The sequence below is a fragment of the Equus caballus genome, chromosome 2 (genome assembly GCF_041296265.1).
Source record: "Equus caballus isolate H_3958 breed thoroughbred chromosome 2, TB-T2T, whole genome shotgun sequence".
Taxonomy (NCBI): Eukaryota; Metazoa; Chordata; class Mammalia; order Perissodactyla; family Equidae; genus Equus; species Equus caballus.
In genome coordinates, this window is record NC_091685.1 from 38513139 (window position 1) to 38530853 (window position 17715).

The 17715-nt window shown below is 43.1% G+C and overlaps 1 protein-coding gene across 2 annotated transcripts in view; it reads right to left on the reverse strand.

Annotated features, from left to right (window-relative positions):
* Nucleotides 1-17715, reverse strand: part of KAZN (kazrin, periplakin interacting protein) — a 1019918-nt gene that overhangs the window by 774516 nt on the left and 227687 nt on the right. For both annotated transcript variants that reach the window (XM_070252888.1, XM_023627332.2), the window contains one exon: nucleotides 10722-10879. In XM_070252888.1, the coding sequence (XP_070108989.1) occupies nucleotides 10722-10879 (158 nt within the window). The remainder of the gene's footprint in view (nucleotides 1-10721; nucleotides 10880-17715) is intronic.

The following is a 17715-nucleotide window of genomic DNA, read 5'->3' on the forward strand; positions in this document are numbered from 1 at the left end:
GTCTCGCGGCGAGTGGATCCTGCCCTTTGTGCCGTCTAACAGTTCTACTTAAACATTCTCTGAATGAGTCCCTTCTTCTTTAATCTTCCTGCCCCTTAGCATAGTTTCCTGCCTTCCCATCTCTTGCCAAGACAAACTGTCTCCTGTCTTTCATCTCACTCCAGTCCATCCATCCTTCACACTTCCTCACAGTGATCTTTCAAACACACAAATATAACCATCTGTCCCTTTGCCTGAGTACATTAAATCATTCCTCCACCATTATTGTGGTTTTAAGCTGAACGAATGATGTGAAACCAGAATGCATGTGTGGCAGAGACTGGCCAAAGACTCACGAAATCCATTTTCTCTTTCTCTGAGAACAAGGCTAGAGCACATTTCCCAGGCTCTCTTCTAGGTAGAGGGCCTGGTTATCAGTCAGACCTGACTTCAGACACTGACTTTGCTACTGTATCCGTTAGCTCTTGCCATGTAACAAACCACCTTGAAACTTAGTGGCTTAAAACAATCACCATGTATTGTTTCTCAAGAGTCTACAGAAGGACTGGTGATTCTCTGGGCTGAGCTCAGCTGACTTCAGCTGGGCTTGATCATGCACGAGATCAGCTGGGGGCTGCCTGGTCCATGATGGACTCAGCAGGGGAGATACACCTCTGCTCCATGTGGACCCACCTCTGCCAGCTGGCTAGCCTGGACTTGTTCTCATAGCAGAGGCAAGGTTTCAACAAAGAGCAGAAACCTGCAAGACATCTTGAGTCTAGGCTCTGAACTGACCCACCCTTTTGCTACATTTTCCTGGCCAAAGCAAATCACAGGTCAGCTCATGTTCAAGGGGTGGGGGAATAGACTCTCTCTCTTAATGAGAAAGGCTACAGAGGCATATTGCAAAGGGAGAAAGGAATGCATTGCAGCCATTTTTGCAATTAAAGTAGCATAGTTACTCACTAGATATGTGACCTTAAGTCAGTTTCCTCTCTGGGCCTCATTTCCTCATCCATAAAGTAGGGGAAATAACATATACCCACAAATGAGATTTGGAGGAAGGTAAAGTTCTTAGCAGACTGTCTGGCACGTAGTCAGTACTCAATGACTCTTCGCTACTTTTATTTGTCACGTCTCCTCGCAGTGTTTACCATTGTACTTTTCACGTGGTTGGTATAAGCTCAGGAAGCATTTGTTGAAAAAATTAACTATGCACCTGGCTCGGATGATCAGTTACAACAATGGTCTTTTAATAGGTCCTCACGTTTCTAGCGCTACACGAGCCCACACGTCTCCCACTTGGTCACGGGCCCATTTGAAACCGTCCTGTCCAAGCTTGACATAGAGCCCTCTTAAAATGTATCCTCCAGCTGTTCAAACACAGTCTGTCCTCTGGGCATGTACAAGGGCAGAAGAGCACCATTCACGTCCCTCTAAATAAACTGACTAGAGCGGTTCTTTCCAAAAGAGAATGTGCATGAAGCTTGCTAATTAGGACATTTCAAACTCCCATTTCCAACAGATCAAAAATGGCCAAGAGTTATGCTAAGAAGTCTTCCGCTAACTTGCTTTGTTTATGTGGCAGGTTGATTGCATTAGTGGCCCATGTGTTACACTTCCTTTGGCGGTGCCTTCCCGCCCTGACTCTGGGCTTGGTAATTTGATGCTTTGACCAATGGAATAGTAACAAACTGGATACAAACACAGGTTGGAAAAGTGATTGCTTTTGTCCATTTCCTCTTTTTATGGACCCCTGTCACCGACAGGAGAATGTTCCAGAGTTAGCCTGCTGGAAGGATATGAAAGATACATGAAAGAGAGCTGAATCACGCCAACTGAGGCCATGTTAGACCATTCAGGCCCCAGTGACCACAAATGTATGAGTGAGACCAGTCAAGATCAGCCATGCCCGTCCATACTGGCAGAATTACCGAGTCAATCCACAGATGCATAGAAGTAAACCAAAAGCTGTTTGAAATCGCTCGGTTTTAGGATGGCTTATTATGCAGCAGTACAAACTGTTACAGAGCCGTGCCATGCTTCTCGTTATCAATTCCATCATGAGCTCCTCCTCTTTGTCTTATATTTTAGGAGAAAAAAAAAAAAGAGGAATTAAGTTCATATCAGTAATCCACGACAAGAATATCCATTCTGAAATTAAATATCTGGGCTACGAAGCCGGCCAAAGCGAGTGAAGTTTGTTTCAAGTCCCACAGGAATAAGTGAGCGCTTAAAATTGCCAAGTCACCATCTCACTCTTAAACTGCTTTTAAGTGTGATTTACTCAGAGACAAGGGAGTGAAGGAACATGGAATATTGGCTTGAGTTGGCATCGAGGAGATTTGCTGGCTTTCCTCCCAGATCTAACATCAGATTTGAATAACGACACTTAGCAACACCATGCCTCAATTTACCTGGCTGCTCTACTGGGACTCTTTGAGTTTAATGTGAAGAGGAGGTCCAAGAGCTCTGGATAAGAGTTACTGTTCTAAGCGTAAGTTATTTTAGGGTTGTAATTATATGGCATACATTCAGCTCTCTATTATCTGACTAATGGATGGGAGCCACAGCATAAAAAAATACCAAATAACCGATACTAATGGAAAAGTCTGATATTGAATTCCATTACGGTGAAAAAAATATTGGCAATGAAATTACCTTTCTAATTATGTCTCCTTCAGACGAACACTGGTTTACATTTCCTGAGTGCGTGCCACCAGGGAAGGAATGCTTTGCCCATAGATGATCCACAAAGTTCCTAATCTATAGACGTGTAATTGAGAGTTGACTGTTGGCCGCATTCTATATGGCAGCGTATAGCCTTCACCTCTCCATTTTCTTGTCCAAAATAACTCTATACCTTCCTCTCTTTCCCTTCATCTGTCTGACTCCTATGTCTCACGTGGTTCAAATAACTCTTTCTCTTCTTTTGTGTGTGTCTCTATGTCCACAGCATCTGGCAAGAAAACCCAGGGATCCTGGTTCCTCTGTGGACACCCATGGGCACAGAATAAAAAATTCTCTGTTCCTGAGGAACCAGTGGGAATTTTTATATTTCTTAAATGAAATGTAACTTTCTGGAATAAATAATTTGCTGAGATCTTTTGCAACATTCGCGGGGGTCTATTTCCAGTTACCTCGTGGAGTAGTACTAAACACACACAACTAAATTAAAGTTTAAATATAAGCATACCACATGAGCAGAAGTCACACACACACACACACACACACATACTCTCTCTCCTTGGATCTCAGCTTAAATGTCACGTTCAAAGTAGACTGTTTGAACCCTTAACCAAGTGAGGTCCTCATGCACCTTTAAGACAAGTATTGAAACTCATTATTATTTGTTTACTTACATATTTATAGTCACTCACCCCACTAAAATACAACATCCTTGAGGGCAAGGATCGCCTCTCTTGTTTTCACTGTTGTTCCTAGCAGTCTAACACACTGCTTGACACACTGTAGATGTTCAACGAACGAATGAGAAAATGAATGGATAACTGAGCTACAGCTTGAGGACCAATTATGATCAATGGCAGGGCTTCAAAGAAATTGATTCTGAGACTGGAAGAGTTCCATGATCAAATAAAAGTCAGCCTTGGGTTCAAAAGCAGGATTTCTCAATCTTGACATTATTGGCATTGGGGCTGGATAATTCTTTGTTGAGGGGCGGGGGGCGGGCATCCTGTGCATCGCAGGAAGTTTAGCAACATGCCTGGCCTCTGCCCACCAGACGCCAGTAGCACCGTTACCCCTCCCCGCAACCCGCCACAGTTGTGACAATCAAAATTGGCTCCAGACGTTGCCAAATGTCCCCTGGAGGGGAAAACTTTTCTGTTCCCCTCTCAGTTGAGAACTACTCATCTAGAGGGTGATGGTGGGGTTGGATGTTATTTTGGGAGCCACATACTTGCCAATAGGACATCACAAGGAGACGGGGATATTTTGGAGCATCTGTAATACCTTCCATATTTGATTTCAGGATTTTTGAAAACCATGTTCTTAGAACCCTAAACCTTCCAGGAGTCTGAGAAGGTGGAGTTTAGCTTTAGGAAGGTATTGCATATTTATTAAAATTGTTAAAAACGCTTTGTGTTAGGAGTCCTGTTGTATGTCTGAAGCCAGGTTTTAATCTTCTTCTTTCCCCAAATTACATCCTCCTTTCTCTCTCCTATTTAATAACCCCTTCAGGGAGCAAATACTCCGAGGGTCACCACCTATAAGCAGGAAGTCAATTACACTTGTTTTGTGATGGGCTGGATGGAACAATATAAAAAAGGCGATTTTATTAAAGCTTAATAACCAGTTTTCAAAACAGACATAATAACACCCAACCTCCTGTACCTCTCATGGCTGAGAGGAAAAGACGAGAAAATGCTGGCAAAAGTGCTTTGTAAACAGTAAAGCGATCTGCAAATATCAGCTGGGTCCTCCTCTGAGCTTCCGCAGCCCCCACACATACTTCATCAGTGTTTATCACAGGGCACTTCGATGTCTGGTCACCTGCCCCACTCTAACCTGAGTCCCTCTAGGGGTGGGCCAATGTTCTGTCCCTCTCTGTCCCTAGATCTTAGTTCAGTGCCCAGCTCTGTGCTGGGACGCGAGCACCAAGTTCATCCACGTGGAACGCATGGTGGATTTGTTACTGTCTCCATCTGCCCAGCCTCAACACTCCCTGCTTGTGGTAATAAAGCCTCCCCACACTAATGTGGCCTTGGTGGGACCATTTGTCAATGTGTACAACCTCCCACGGCCAAAGGGGAGGAGTGTCCAATGACCTAAGACAGGCCAGTCAGACTCTTCTAAGAATCTGAGTCTTGATCAAAGTGACACAAAGAGAGAAAACGGTGGGAGCCAATTTATCCCAAGCACAGTTCCCCTGGAGCAGCTGCTCTTTAGTTCTTGAGACCTAAATCTCCGCAGCTGACGTCTTTCCAGTCTTTTCTAAGATGCTGTTCTTTGGCTTTTCCTAAGAGCAACCCTGTTTGCTTCCATTAAATGTTTTCCCTGTTATGTTCACCAGAGACCAGCGGCTGATAATCAGAGCCCTAAACCATTCCTCTCCCCTAACCTTCCTTCCACAGATTTGTCACTATCTCAGATGCCCCTGACTTTAACGTGGACCATGAACTCTCAGACCAGCATACATTCTATTTCATTACCATTTGAAACGTATATCATTGAAATAACATTTAGTACCTAAAAATGTAACACAAAGTTCGGTAATGTGGAAATAAGTTCCCCGATGGCTCTTTAGTACCATGCAGATCCACGGAAGCTATACCAGTTTGACGGAGATTATTCCATTCAATATTACACAACCTGAGAGATGCTCCTTTCCCTCGAATACAGCAATGGACAGGGTCCAGTTCTTTTCTGAGTCTCATTTCCGACTATACCTGCATCTTTGCTTGGTGAACACCGAAAGCAACTTTCAGTATTTCAGAATTTCCCCTAAAATTCAATTCTGCCTGATGGATTTTGCAAAGGTGGCAGAGGTCTCAAAAGAGGCTACATTTCTCTATTAACTTAAAAAAATACCAGACACAAGCTTAACAGAGGAGCAGCCTTACCATTTCCCATCTCAGCCTCCATTTCTCCTGCCCAGGGATGGTGATGGCAGAAGCTCGATAACAGGATTGCACCCAAGCCTGGCGATGCCTGCAGGTCAGATTTTATTTATTTTAAAAAAAACTTTAAAAGATCAAAATTGTCATGGCAGGACAGGAAGTGGGCTTGCACGAGTTATGTAAGAAACTGCAAGCATCAGAACTGTTGATTTTATGGCTTTGCATCTGCAAATGGAAAATAAACATTGCCTTTTCCAAAGCACAGGGAAAGGATGGGTGATAGAGCACACAGATTACCGGACGGGGTGAGCCAAGACCCCTCTGAATAATCAGTTTACCATTGTAGCTTTCTGGTTAGGTGAACTAAAGTCTTCAGCATCCGTTTAAGTATTTCTTTCTCCTATGACCTTTAAGAGGTGGAAATCTGATGTTACGAGTAGCCTTAAAAATATCCCAGGGTAATTTTCTTAGGATGAAAACTTTGCCTCTTTGCCCTCGTTCTAATTCTAGAGTTCCTTCTCTGCTTGCTACCGCATAGGGAGAGAGTTCTAGTCCTTTCTCCAGCACGGTGTCACATTTCAAAAGACAATAAGACAAAACACTTGGGGTGCTCCTCACAGTGGCAGCCAGCAACTGTGACCTTGAGAAGTCAAGCAACCTTCTGGTGCCTCAGTTTGTGCAAAGTGAGAGCAAGATATTCTCTAGGGCTGTCAACAGGGTCGCACTCATGGGCATGACCTTGAAGCCAGCTTCAGGTAGAAAGCACCAGATTTCTGCACTAGTGATAACCACAGGGTCCGTACCCTGAGCATGGGTTGCTTCAGAACGTATGGAAGGATAGGAACAGGAGAAATCATCCTGAAATATACCTCTGTAATGAGAGTGTGTCAGCTACCTGATTCCCAAGCTCCCCTTTCCAACACGAGCTGACATCCACTGTGCAGAGCTAACCCTCCTTATCTATTTGTCAGGAGCCTGAGCCACGGTTTGCTCCTGTCGAGTCTCTGTCCACACAGCACTTCCCCGTTGGAGTCTAGTCTAGAGGGTGACAGAGTCCAGGCAGCTTGAATAGCCAATATATTCATGTTAAATTGGCCCGATTTTGCCAGAAATTAATCAGAAAGCATAATCAACTGGCAGAGCTTTCTAGACTGTTCTAGAAAGGAAAACGAAGCCACCCGAATCACATTGAGTCTCTGATCCTGGCAGGGCCCCATCTGCCTCCTGCCAACCGCCCCGTCGCCTGCTGTTGCTCTCCCGCCCGCTTGGCAAGGGGATTTTAGGGCTTTGGCAAAAAAGCTTTCAAGTTCCCCGAACACAAGGAACAGAAAGAAAGACAGATGAGAAAAGAAAAGAGGAAGGCAGGGAAGGGAGAGAAAGGGCAGAATCTCATTCTGCATCTCCGAAAGAAGGGGGGGGGCGGGGGGAGGAGCTGGAGAGAGGACGAAGCAGAAGATGGGAGGGAAGGAAGGAGGGACCTGCTGGGGAGGAGAGATAGAAGGAGGGAAGGAAAGCGAAGAGAGACGGGATGAGGAGGGCAGAGCAGAGAAGGGACCGTCCAGAAGACAACGCAGATTTCCCTTATTGCCACCTAGCATTTGCATTTTGTCAGGCCAAAGCACAGACCTGCTTAGAGATGACAGTTGTGCGGTTTATTTCTGTTTTAAAGGCTTGCTTACTTCATTCTTAGAGGTGGACTCCAGGAAAGGTGTGCCAGGACTCAGCCTCCCTTCAAAGGAGCTCCCCCTTCAAACCCAGGCAAGCCACGATGCTGGGAGGGAGGCCTCACTCACCACCAGGCCTGTGCAGCGGCAGAGGGTCAGCGGGACACGGGCCCTTCCTGGGCCACTCATGGACAATCTCGCCCTTTGGGTACCCAGCCTTGGAGAGGAGGACCTTACTGCCAACAAAGTGATCCTATTGTTTTCCCAAGCTTTTGTTCCCCTCTTAATAGATAATGATATTAGGTCTTTGGGGGTAAGGAGGGGAGAAATGCCGATAGGAGATTTAATTTGCTGTAATCAACCCCTCTTAGCATGCAGAGTCACACAGTACGAGTAAAGGAATTAATCTCCACCAGAAAGAACTGCCTCTCTGGTGTTATGAATCTAATCGCTTACGAGGCTGAGTCGGCAGTTTGGGTTTCCACAGAGCTCTCAGGAATAAAAGCCACAAGATCCTGTTTCAAATGCGATCTGAATGGTACACTTCATTGAATTTAGAGGCCCACAGATTACAAAAGGGACGGAATGCAAATAGAGGTGCTCTGCCTCTTTCAGACACCCGCTAACTGTCCAGACAGGCATTTCGGAGATGAATAAATAATCGCGGGTCTCGGGGCTGCCCGCGTGAGATGTTCCTTCTTGATTCCATTCTCTGGGATGGATTGTCAGACCTGCCAATCATCGCCAGCCCCCCTATTATACTTGGGAGATGTGTTTGCTCTGGGCATACTGTTTGATAATCCTCAGAGGTGGAATTTCATAGCCCAGCAATGCTTTTGCCTCTGACATTCTCCTAAGCAGGATTTATTGCCCCCAAGACAGATGTGAGTTAAATCGATTATGCCTTTGAAGCAGTCACTCCCGAAGCAGCGTCCAGGTTCTCTGGAATACCTTTTGCCTGACTTCATTCAACTTGCAGCTGATGTCAGAGGATTTCATCATAATCTAATACCCTTAAGAGTCCCTGGGGTACGGAGCTGAGCAGGTTATTACAGCAACCGAGTCGAGGGGTGTGGGCCCTACTCTTGAGGGGCTTCCATCCTGCAACACACAAACCTATCAGACATCTACTAATATCACGCAATGCAGCCCGAATGGAAGGAGGTACCTGGATTATATTTCCACTCTGTTGACCTTTCATTATTGACAAACTTAGAATATGAAATAAGTACATTCATTTGCCTTTGGTATTGAAGTAAGAAGCAATGTAAAAAAAAAAAATGAATGGAAATTAACTGAATTTCTAAAAATGCTCAATAAAGATTCTTATTAAAATGAATGTATCTCTAGATGCCTACTTCAAAACTGAAAACCACAGATCGCCCCTGGCCATCCCCCAAATGTTGGGGTTGCTAGCTTTTTCTAAGCCTGGCCACACTCATCTTCTGGAGAGTGGATTTCAGAGACCTCTGAACCTGGGGTTATTAGGGGTTATTAGGTAACATGATTCGAGTTGACTTCAGCCACGGACCTAGAGTCAAAATCACAAATACTGTTTCAAAAAGTTAGTGGTTTTGAAAGAAAAAAAACGAGGGTGGTACTTTTAGACGAAACTCATCACAACCCACATCATCCCAGGTTAGCTTGAAAGACAAGAGGGAGGGACCTTCGAACAATAGGAGGCGAAAGAAAGACTATTTCCAGACACCGGCACTTTCCTCCCGGACCGCCTATGATTTTTTTCTTCCCGAAGAAGAGCCAGCCCACCTTCCATTTAAGAGGGTGTGACTTAGCGGAACATCTGCCTTATCCTCGTCCACTTTAGCCACTAGAGAGAAAATTCTAGCGCACATTGATTTGGGATCAGGGGAAAAGGAGATAATAAAATGTTCCTGCACAGTAACCACATTATATGGGATATTTTAGTGCCATTAGATTAAAAAGGGAAACGTTATAATCAACACCTCTAAGGATAAAAGTTGTCAAATGAATTCGCCATTTAGGAGGAGAAAATATTTCCTGAAGCGATGTTAGGCATTTTCGAAATCCAGTTCTAGACGCTAGTAAGCTCATATGCGCAGGAGAGGGGAAAAATGAATGGCTTTTTCGTTCTTTTAGATTTTGCAGACTGGAGTTTACACAATATCTTTGGGGATTCATTTAGATAGTTCCCTTGGCTGGGGTGTTAACTGTAGGATTGGGTCCAGGCGTTAAGGAAAGCTAATCCTTTCAAGAACAATTTGCTCTCTTTTATTTGGTAAATTGTTCTAAATTTCCCTTTTTCCCCAGTTTTAAAATTGGCTGTTATAGCTTCAGAATTTTTCCTTTCTCCACCAGACAGGCTTGGGGAGAAAGAAGAAGCTGAATGGGCTGCTCATAATAAAGGGGCGAAGGGAGGACACTGAATGAAAATGAAAGGCTTTGCATAATTTGGGCCATCTCAACAGAGGGGCTCGAAAAATCCCGTGGGACGGATTCAAACATTGACAGGTGAGAAATGCACCAAAGCCTTGCCAGTTAAAGTCTTATTAGTACAAGATCCAGGCTTCAGGATCGATTTTAAAAATAAAACATAAAACCCCACTATGGTGGAAACAAAAGCAAGGAGACCGCAGTTCAAAATCTGAGACAGAGCTGAATGCGGGGAAACCAGCAGCCATTCTGACCTCACCATTGTTACACAGAAACAAGCTCAGGATGAAAGCTCCAGGGCAAACGGATACAAAATCACCAACCCGAAGAACATTCTCTGAAACATTTCTCGATACTGAAGAGGTAGGAATGACAATAAAATCTAGTTCAGCTTGGCTTCACCAACATAGAAAACTATCAGTTCTTTTAAAACACCTGGTGTTTGCCTAGCAACATATCTGGAGAGACCCACCAACAAAGCCAGAAGGAGTAGGTACATTATTTTTTAAATATTTCAATTAAACAGTGCAAGGTTTCAAGGAGAAACCTTGAAAAATAACATGTCAACAATAGCACGCAATGAGCTAAACACCTTCATTGCTAGTAATTAATTCATTAGAAGCATTAAAACAAACAAACAAAAAAACCCCCAGTGCTGATTCGCTTACTGGTGGTGCGGCAAGTGTACCAAAATATTCATTAGTTACTCAGCCATGCTGTTTGGGATAAGTGTTGCTCCACTCCAAAGCCTTTGCCAGCTTTGATGACTGCCAAATTTTTATGTAAATGGATTTTCACTTTTCCAAGGCTAATGGGAGATCTGCTAAATTCTCAGAGACAACATAGGTATTATTTTTAAGCCTTACCACTTTGACTGAAAAACAAGCTATTTTAACACTAAATCCCAAATAATACCTGATCAGAAAACCAATACTCAATATATCGGGATGTCTGTTCCATGGCTATTTATCACAAAGGCAGTACTAAATAAGTGTGGTAGTTGAACATTTTTGCACAGTGTATACCAAAAAGGAAACAAAAAGGACACCACCAGCTCTCTAGAGAATTTCTTGGTTGATCCCTGTACCTGGGCATCCATTAAGAGGTGCCGCATCAGTATCATGGAACTCTTCAGCGTCTCCTTCTCCGTGGGTAGAAAGGGGTCTTTGTCCTCCTCCAACGCCTTCGACTTGGTGACAATAAAATGGGATATCTGGTCATTTAGGGTGTGCAATGACTGCACCGCTGCAAAAAAGAGAAAGAAGGAAAACGGAATCACAACAAGTAACTTTCAAAGAGCCACTGGCTGGTAATTCTAAAGGGAGAAGCGAGGGTGTTCATATAAGGAAGAACCCAGGCAGGTATCAGGAAGCCGGTACATCCATGAATCTCTTCCACACGTGTGTGTAACAGCTAACAAATATTTAGTGAACGCTCTCCAAATGCCAAGCCTACAAGGAGTGCTTGGGGATATAAGCGTGAGCAAAACCCAGCATGACGCCTACCCTCATGGAGCATCCAGACCTGGTGCGGAAACTGGAAAGAAACCATTTAGCACATACTTCCATGAAGATGACTTTGTGGTAAGTGTGTTTACAAACTACAGAGATTAACAGGGCATGAGAGGACGGCCCTAGACTAGATTTACATTTATGGTGATGTAGCTGGGTATTTTACCTCTAAGCAGATGGCCTCCATCATTACGGTTTATGAAGGGACGGTGGCCATGTTTTCCAATCAGTGCCACATATGTGCCAGGAGGGTTATTATTTCTCTATAATTCACGTAGCACTTGCCGTCAGACACGTTACAGATTTTAAGATTTCACTTTATTATGCGCGTTGCCTCTTTCTCTATTTTCTCTACAATGCACTTGGTAAGTGCAGAGATTTTTTTTTCTTAATCTCTTCTTATATGGTTATATACCCAACAACTAGAACAATGCCTGGCAAATAGAAGGTAAATAAATATTGTTGAATTAATTTCCTAATGTTTCCTTGAGTTAAAATTTCTTTCCTTATAGAATTTATGTAATTTTCAGGTAAATCTATCCTTTCAAACCAAGAATAAGTAAATGCTAGGCATTCTCAGGAAAACCACTGCACTAACCATAATTCTGAAGGTGAAAAGTAGTCATCAAGAACTAGTATACAACAGAATGCCTCTGAGTATGCTGCTTCTGACCATGAGGGAGTAAGAGGGTGCAGATTATTCTCTTGCTGTAAATAACTAGAAAACTGTACAATATCTTAGAAACAAGTATTTTTAGACATTGAACAACAGACAGTGCAAGACTATGATCCTTTGGAGAATGGAAAAAACCCAACTTGAGTCCTATCATCACCAGGAATTCTGCAAAAAAGGAATGTCTAGACTTCAGCACAGGAAGAGGAGCCCAAGGAGAGCCCAGCATTCCCACTGAATTGAGGAGACAGAGACTGGGAAGGCTAAGTTTGCTATAATTCACAAGACAGAGCACTGAAGAAGACAGAGTTACACAGATCTCCACAATTCTGCATAGGAGTCTCTTTGAGCTGTTGGCTGATTATCAATTCTGTGTATGGGTGGGATGAAACCCTATATGACCTGGCAAGAAACTGAATTCCAGGAGAGAAAAGATTTCCAGGAGAGAGCAGTTAGTTTGGGGAGCTATAAGCCAAATAATTCCAAGAGATCTCACAGGGCCACACATTGTTCACATGCTGATCAGCCGAACTGGAAGGGCCTTGTTGGAATAAAGGGCACATTCAGTGGAGACTCCAGAAGGGTCTGGCTTTAAAAACAAAGCTAAATGATCACTAGAATAAAGGCTACTGTAGGCCTATCCAAAAAGAGCTTAAAAGTAAGCCTTGAATGGATGGGATTGATCTGCAAGTAGCTAAAATACCTGCCAGAAAAAAAGGTGAGCATTTTTTTGTATAAATGTAACAAAATCTAGCACCCAAAAATCAAAATTCATAATGCTCAGTATTCAATACAAAATTACCAGACATGTAAAGAAGCAAGAGAGTACGACTCATAGTCTGGAGAAAAATCAATATATAGAAACAGACCCGGAAATAATAAGTGATAATATTAGCAAACACAGCTATTAAGATAGCTCTTGTAGATATGTTTTGCATGCTAAGGCTGTAAAATCAAACATGATTATAAGGGAGAGTAAACTTGAATATCTAAATCAGAACCAAAGGGAGCTTCTTGAGATAAAAATATGAATGAATATCTGAAATGAAATTTTTACCGAATGAGATTAATGGCAGATTCAACAATGCAGAAGAAAACATCAGTGAACTTGAAATTATAGTAATAAAACTACCTAGAATGAAAGAACAGATCCTCTTTGATAATATAAAGCCATCTGACATACATGCACTTGGAGGCTGGGGTGGGGTGGTGGAATGGGGGCAGAGGCAGAAACAATATTGCAAGAAATAATGGACAAAATTTTTTCCAAATTTGATAAAATTATAAACCTACAAATCCAAGAATCTCAATAAACACCAAGCAGGATAAACACAAAGAAAACTACACCAAGGAATATTATAATCGAATTACTAAACAAACAAACACACAATGAGAAAGAGAAAATCTTCAAATCAGCCAGAAAAAAAAGCATATCGCATTCATAGGAACAAAGATAAGAATGATGTCAGACTTGTCATCAGAATCTATGCAAATCAGAAGACAATCCATACATCTTGAAAGTACCAAAGGAAAAAACACTTGTCAACCTAGAGTTCTATAACCAACAATAATATTTTTCAAAAATGAAGGTGAAATAATCACATTTTTAGATCAACAAAAGCTGAGAGAACTCATCGCCAGCAGACTTTCATTAAAAGAAATGCTAAAGGCATTTCTTTAGGCAGAAAGAAAGTGACATTAAATAGAAACTTCTATTTACAAAAATGAGAAAAAGAATGCTTGAAAGGAGCAATATATGAGTAACATAAACATATTTTATCATTTTTAATTTTTAAAATATAATAGACGTTTTAAAGCAAAAAATAAATAATAATGTATTGCAAGGTTGGTAACGTATTATAAAAGTAAAAGATATGACAACAGCACAAAGAATGAGAGGGTGCAAATGGAAGTATATTGTTGTAAGGTTCATATATATTATTCAGATAGTGGTACACTATTTGAAGGTGGACTGGGTTAAGTTAAATATGCATATCGTAAATCCTAGAGTAAACACTACAAATAACAAATAAATAAATGATGGTTTTGAACTATGGAGAGTCAAACTTGGAGAACTGAGCATAAAGTTGCAACTATAAGCCATGGAGTAGGAAGAATACAGGATATGACATCAGAGCAGTTTCTCAGTGCACAGGAAGCCTCTAAGATCCTTTCCTGGACTGGGGGAGGAGGGGCTGGCTAAAACAGAGAAAGATGAACACGAAAGCATGGGGCCTGATTCCTGCCTACCCTGAATCCTCATTCTCCAAAGAAGATGCTTAGAAACACCCAGATAGATTTGGGGATCTGAAAACAGAAGTGACTTAATGTCTTATATCCCGCCCTAGGCAGCTGGGTCCGGCAGTCTCTCAGTGCCCATGCCAATATAAGGCAGCCAATATTAGGGTAGAAATGACAGCCACATGGCATTTTAATTCAGAGAGGATCTGAGATAACACTACCGCCCTACCACCCTCATCCCCCACCTCCAGTCTCCCTTTGCATCACTGAGGCTGGAGATACCTCCATTGAGTCCAGAAGTGTCCAGAGGGAGATTCACAGTCCAGATACACATCCCCAAGACAGGACAATACCTAAACGTCCCGAGAACCCAAAGAGAAGGGAAAGAGAAAGGGTAGGGAGAGCAATTTGACTTTAGTTGATATTTACCCAGAAGATCCTAAGATTTCAACCAGACGGGACTGAGTTACCATTAGTAGAAACGTGGACTCCTGATCTAAGTTAAGTTCCATTATGGGAAGTTAAAAACAACAACAAATGAATTTTGGAGTTGACTGTGCATTTTGAAACCCTCTATATATCCTCTCTAAATTAGTTGCAAACGGGAAGGTTGGGGCACACTGAGCTATAAGGAGAACAATTAAGCAGGTATCAAAATAACCCGCCCAGGGTCTGGGGCCAATCTCTGGATGATTCACGCCACATTTTCCACCACCATCCTGCCCTCCCTTTCCCTACCTCCCAATACACGGACACAATTTTCTCAAGAACGAGCCTTTTTCCCTAAGTCATTCTGAGGACAGCCCAGTTCCCAAGTCTTTTGTTTATAGACACACAGACACTGCTATGAACAAAACTCCTTATGTCACGTCTTGGAAGGGAGGAATTACTGTCAGTGCTTTTCATTCTAACTAGGCTAGTGAATTTGGGTTCTCAAAATGCGTCTATTACAATTCTCTCTATTCTTGTTCCAGAAAAAAAATTAGGCTCAATAACTAAAACATGCTCTAAATTTCACTTTGTTCTAAATTCAAAAGACAAATTGAAAGAGTTAAGCACTCCCTCCTCTGCTCAAAGAATAGACATTTCCATCAGGAAACTTACTGTGTTGTACTGTAATTGCTTAAGGAGCCATCTGTGGTAGATTTAATTATGCTTCCAAAACTGCTCGTCTCTGAACCTATTCATAGAGACGACCCCTCCCCAGAGGCCTCCCTGGTGACCTTTTTGGTGAAAAAAACTATTTCCTGCCTTAAATAATGTCAGGCTTTGCCATGTGACTTGCGTTAGCTAATTAAATACGGAGCAGACAGGAGCTATGCCATGTCCAAGCAGAAGCTCCAAGGGCCATCACATGTCCCACTATTATTTTTTCCCCTTTGCCATGACAGCAGCCCAGATTCCAGAATAAAGAAGACACGTAAGTGAAAAGCAAATGTTTGCTTCCGCAAAGCACCAACATTTGGGGGGATGTTTGTTACTGGAGCATAGCCTACTGAATTCTGACTGTTACACAGTCTGTGGGCTGAAAGGCGACTCCCTTGAAGGCAAGACTGGAATTTTGTTCACCAAATTTTAGCAAATAAAAGCCACTCAGGAAACATTTGTCGAATGAATAAAAACAGTTGGTTTGAGAGTACAGATTCTAGACCCAGCTGGCTTGGGTCTCAATCCTGCCTGCCCCTCGACTAGCTGTAATGATAATAATGATAAGAATTACAGTTTATTGGGTGCCTAGCCTATGTCAGGGGCTTTCTAAACCTTTGTGAACAGTGATGAGCCATTAATAATATGGGTTCCCAGGCCAGAAGCCCGAGTTCATACCCAGCACTGACATTTACCAACTGGCTGAACTTGAGCGAGTCACTGTACATCTCCCAATGTCTGGCACATTGTAAGTTCTCAAAAAATGTTATTATTGTTATTACTGTATTGTTAAAGATCTATTCGAGGTGAGGAATCTGAAGCTCAGACAGGTTTACCCAGCAGAGATGAGACCCAAGGCCATGACTCTCCAATGCCTGTTGTCACAATCTTGCCACAATACCACACTTCCAACCCAGCATGGTGTCTACTTAGAGACAATGCCACAAATAGGATGTTATGCCACCAACACCAGCTAAGTGGGGCAAAACAGAAGTGAGGGCAGGGAACACATCTGGATTTTTTTTTTGACAAATGTAAAACAAGCAGATGGCAGAGGGCCCAGCACACAGCAAACACTGCATGTCCTGAAAATGGCTAGGGCTTGAAGCCGCTCACTGATGCTTCCCCACCTACATTTCTTGAGCGTCTTCTCTCCACCTCATGGTTCCTTCACTGATAATAATAATAACTATTATTAATAATATTATAGCAAACATCTATGGAGGACTCTCTATTTGGCAGGCATTATACCACAGGTTGGACAGGCATTATCTCATTTAATCACCCCAACAAGTCTATTGAAGTCAGTGCCATTATCATTGTCCCTATTTTACAAATGAAAAAACTCAGATTGTGACTCACCCAAGATTATGCGTCTAGTCAGTGAGGGAGGCAGGATTCACACCTAGGCAGAGCCCATGCACGTAATTCCTACATTACACCACCTCCACTCTGCACACCACTTCTGCTTCATCCCACTCCCGCTGCGCTTTTTTGGGCTGACCTACCTGCCTGTCTGCTCCCCACCTCCTATCACTCCATTTTCCTTTAGGACGTAGCTTAGCAGCCTGCACTGACACATTTCCAGCTGGGGTACCACACAGAGCAATCCCAGGAGTACAGAGTGTCAGACTGACCATGGGGTGTCACTCGGTCATCTCCCTGTACTTTAACAGGGGAAGAAACTGAAGCCAAGAAAGATTATTCAGCTTCCTGAAGACACTGTGGAGTCGGTTTGAGAGTGTGAATGCTGAAGCCAGTCTGCCCAGATCTCAGTCCTGTCTGTCCCCCCAACCAGCTGTATAACCTTGGGGGAGTTACTTAACCCCTCAGTTTTCCCATCTGTGAATGGGGAATAGTAATAGTAACAACTTCTTAGAGTTGTCTGCGAATTAAATGTCAGTTCGCATAAAGCACGTGACACAGTAACTGTCACACGCTAAGTACGTAAAAAGCATTAAGTATTATGATTATTCTTCCACAGTTTGTACCTCGTCTTTAACTTGCTGACATGAACTAGTCGCTACGTTTCTAATTGAGGGCGACTGTTAACTCCTTATGATATAAATAAGCCAAGATGCTCTCTGCATATTGGCCCAGGTTGTTTATTTCTTCACTGCTGGCTGAGACCCATTAGCTCAAAACCCAGCAGGTGCCAAACTCAAATTTTTACACATCTGATTGTTTTAAATAAAGCCCAAATGAGCAGATTTTAGCTCTTTAGAGGCTGTCTGCTTTGCATACCCCACATCTGCTGGCCATGGATAAAATAAGCCCTGGGACATAAAGACCCCAAGCCATGCTGCCCTCTGACCAGAGACTCCCCACTGTGCTGCTGCGTGACCGCCATCACCTGGAGGCATACGTCCCCTCTAGGGTCCCTCTCTCCCCCGGGAGTTCCCTTGCCCTCCTCCCCTTCTGAGTATGGACCCCCTGCGCTTCTGGACATCCTGCCGCGAGGGACTTCCCTGCACACACCCCTGTCGAGGCTGCACCCAATAAAGCCCGTG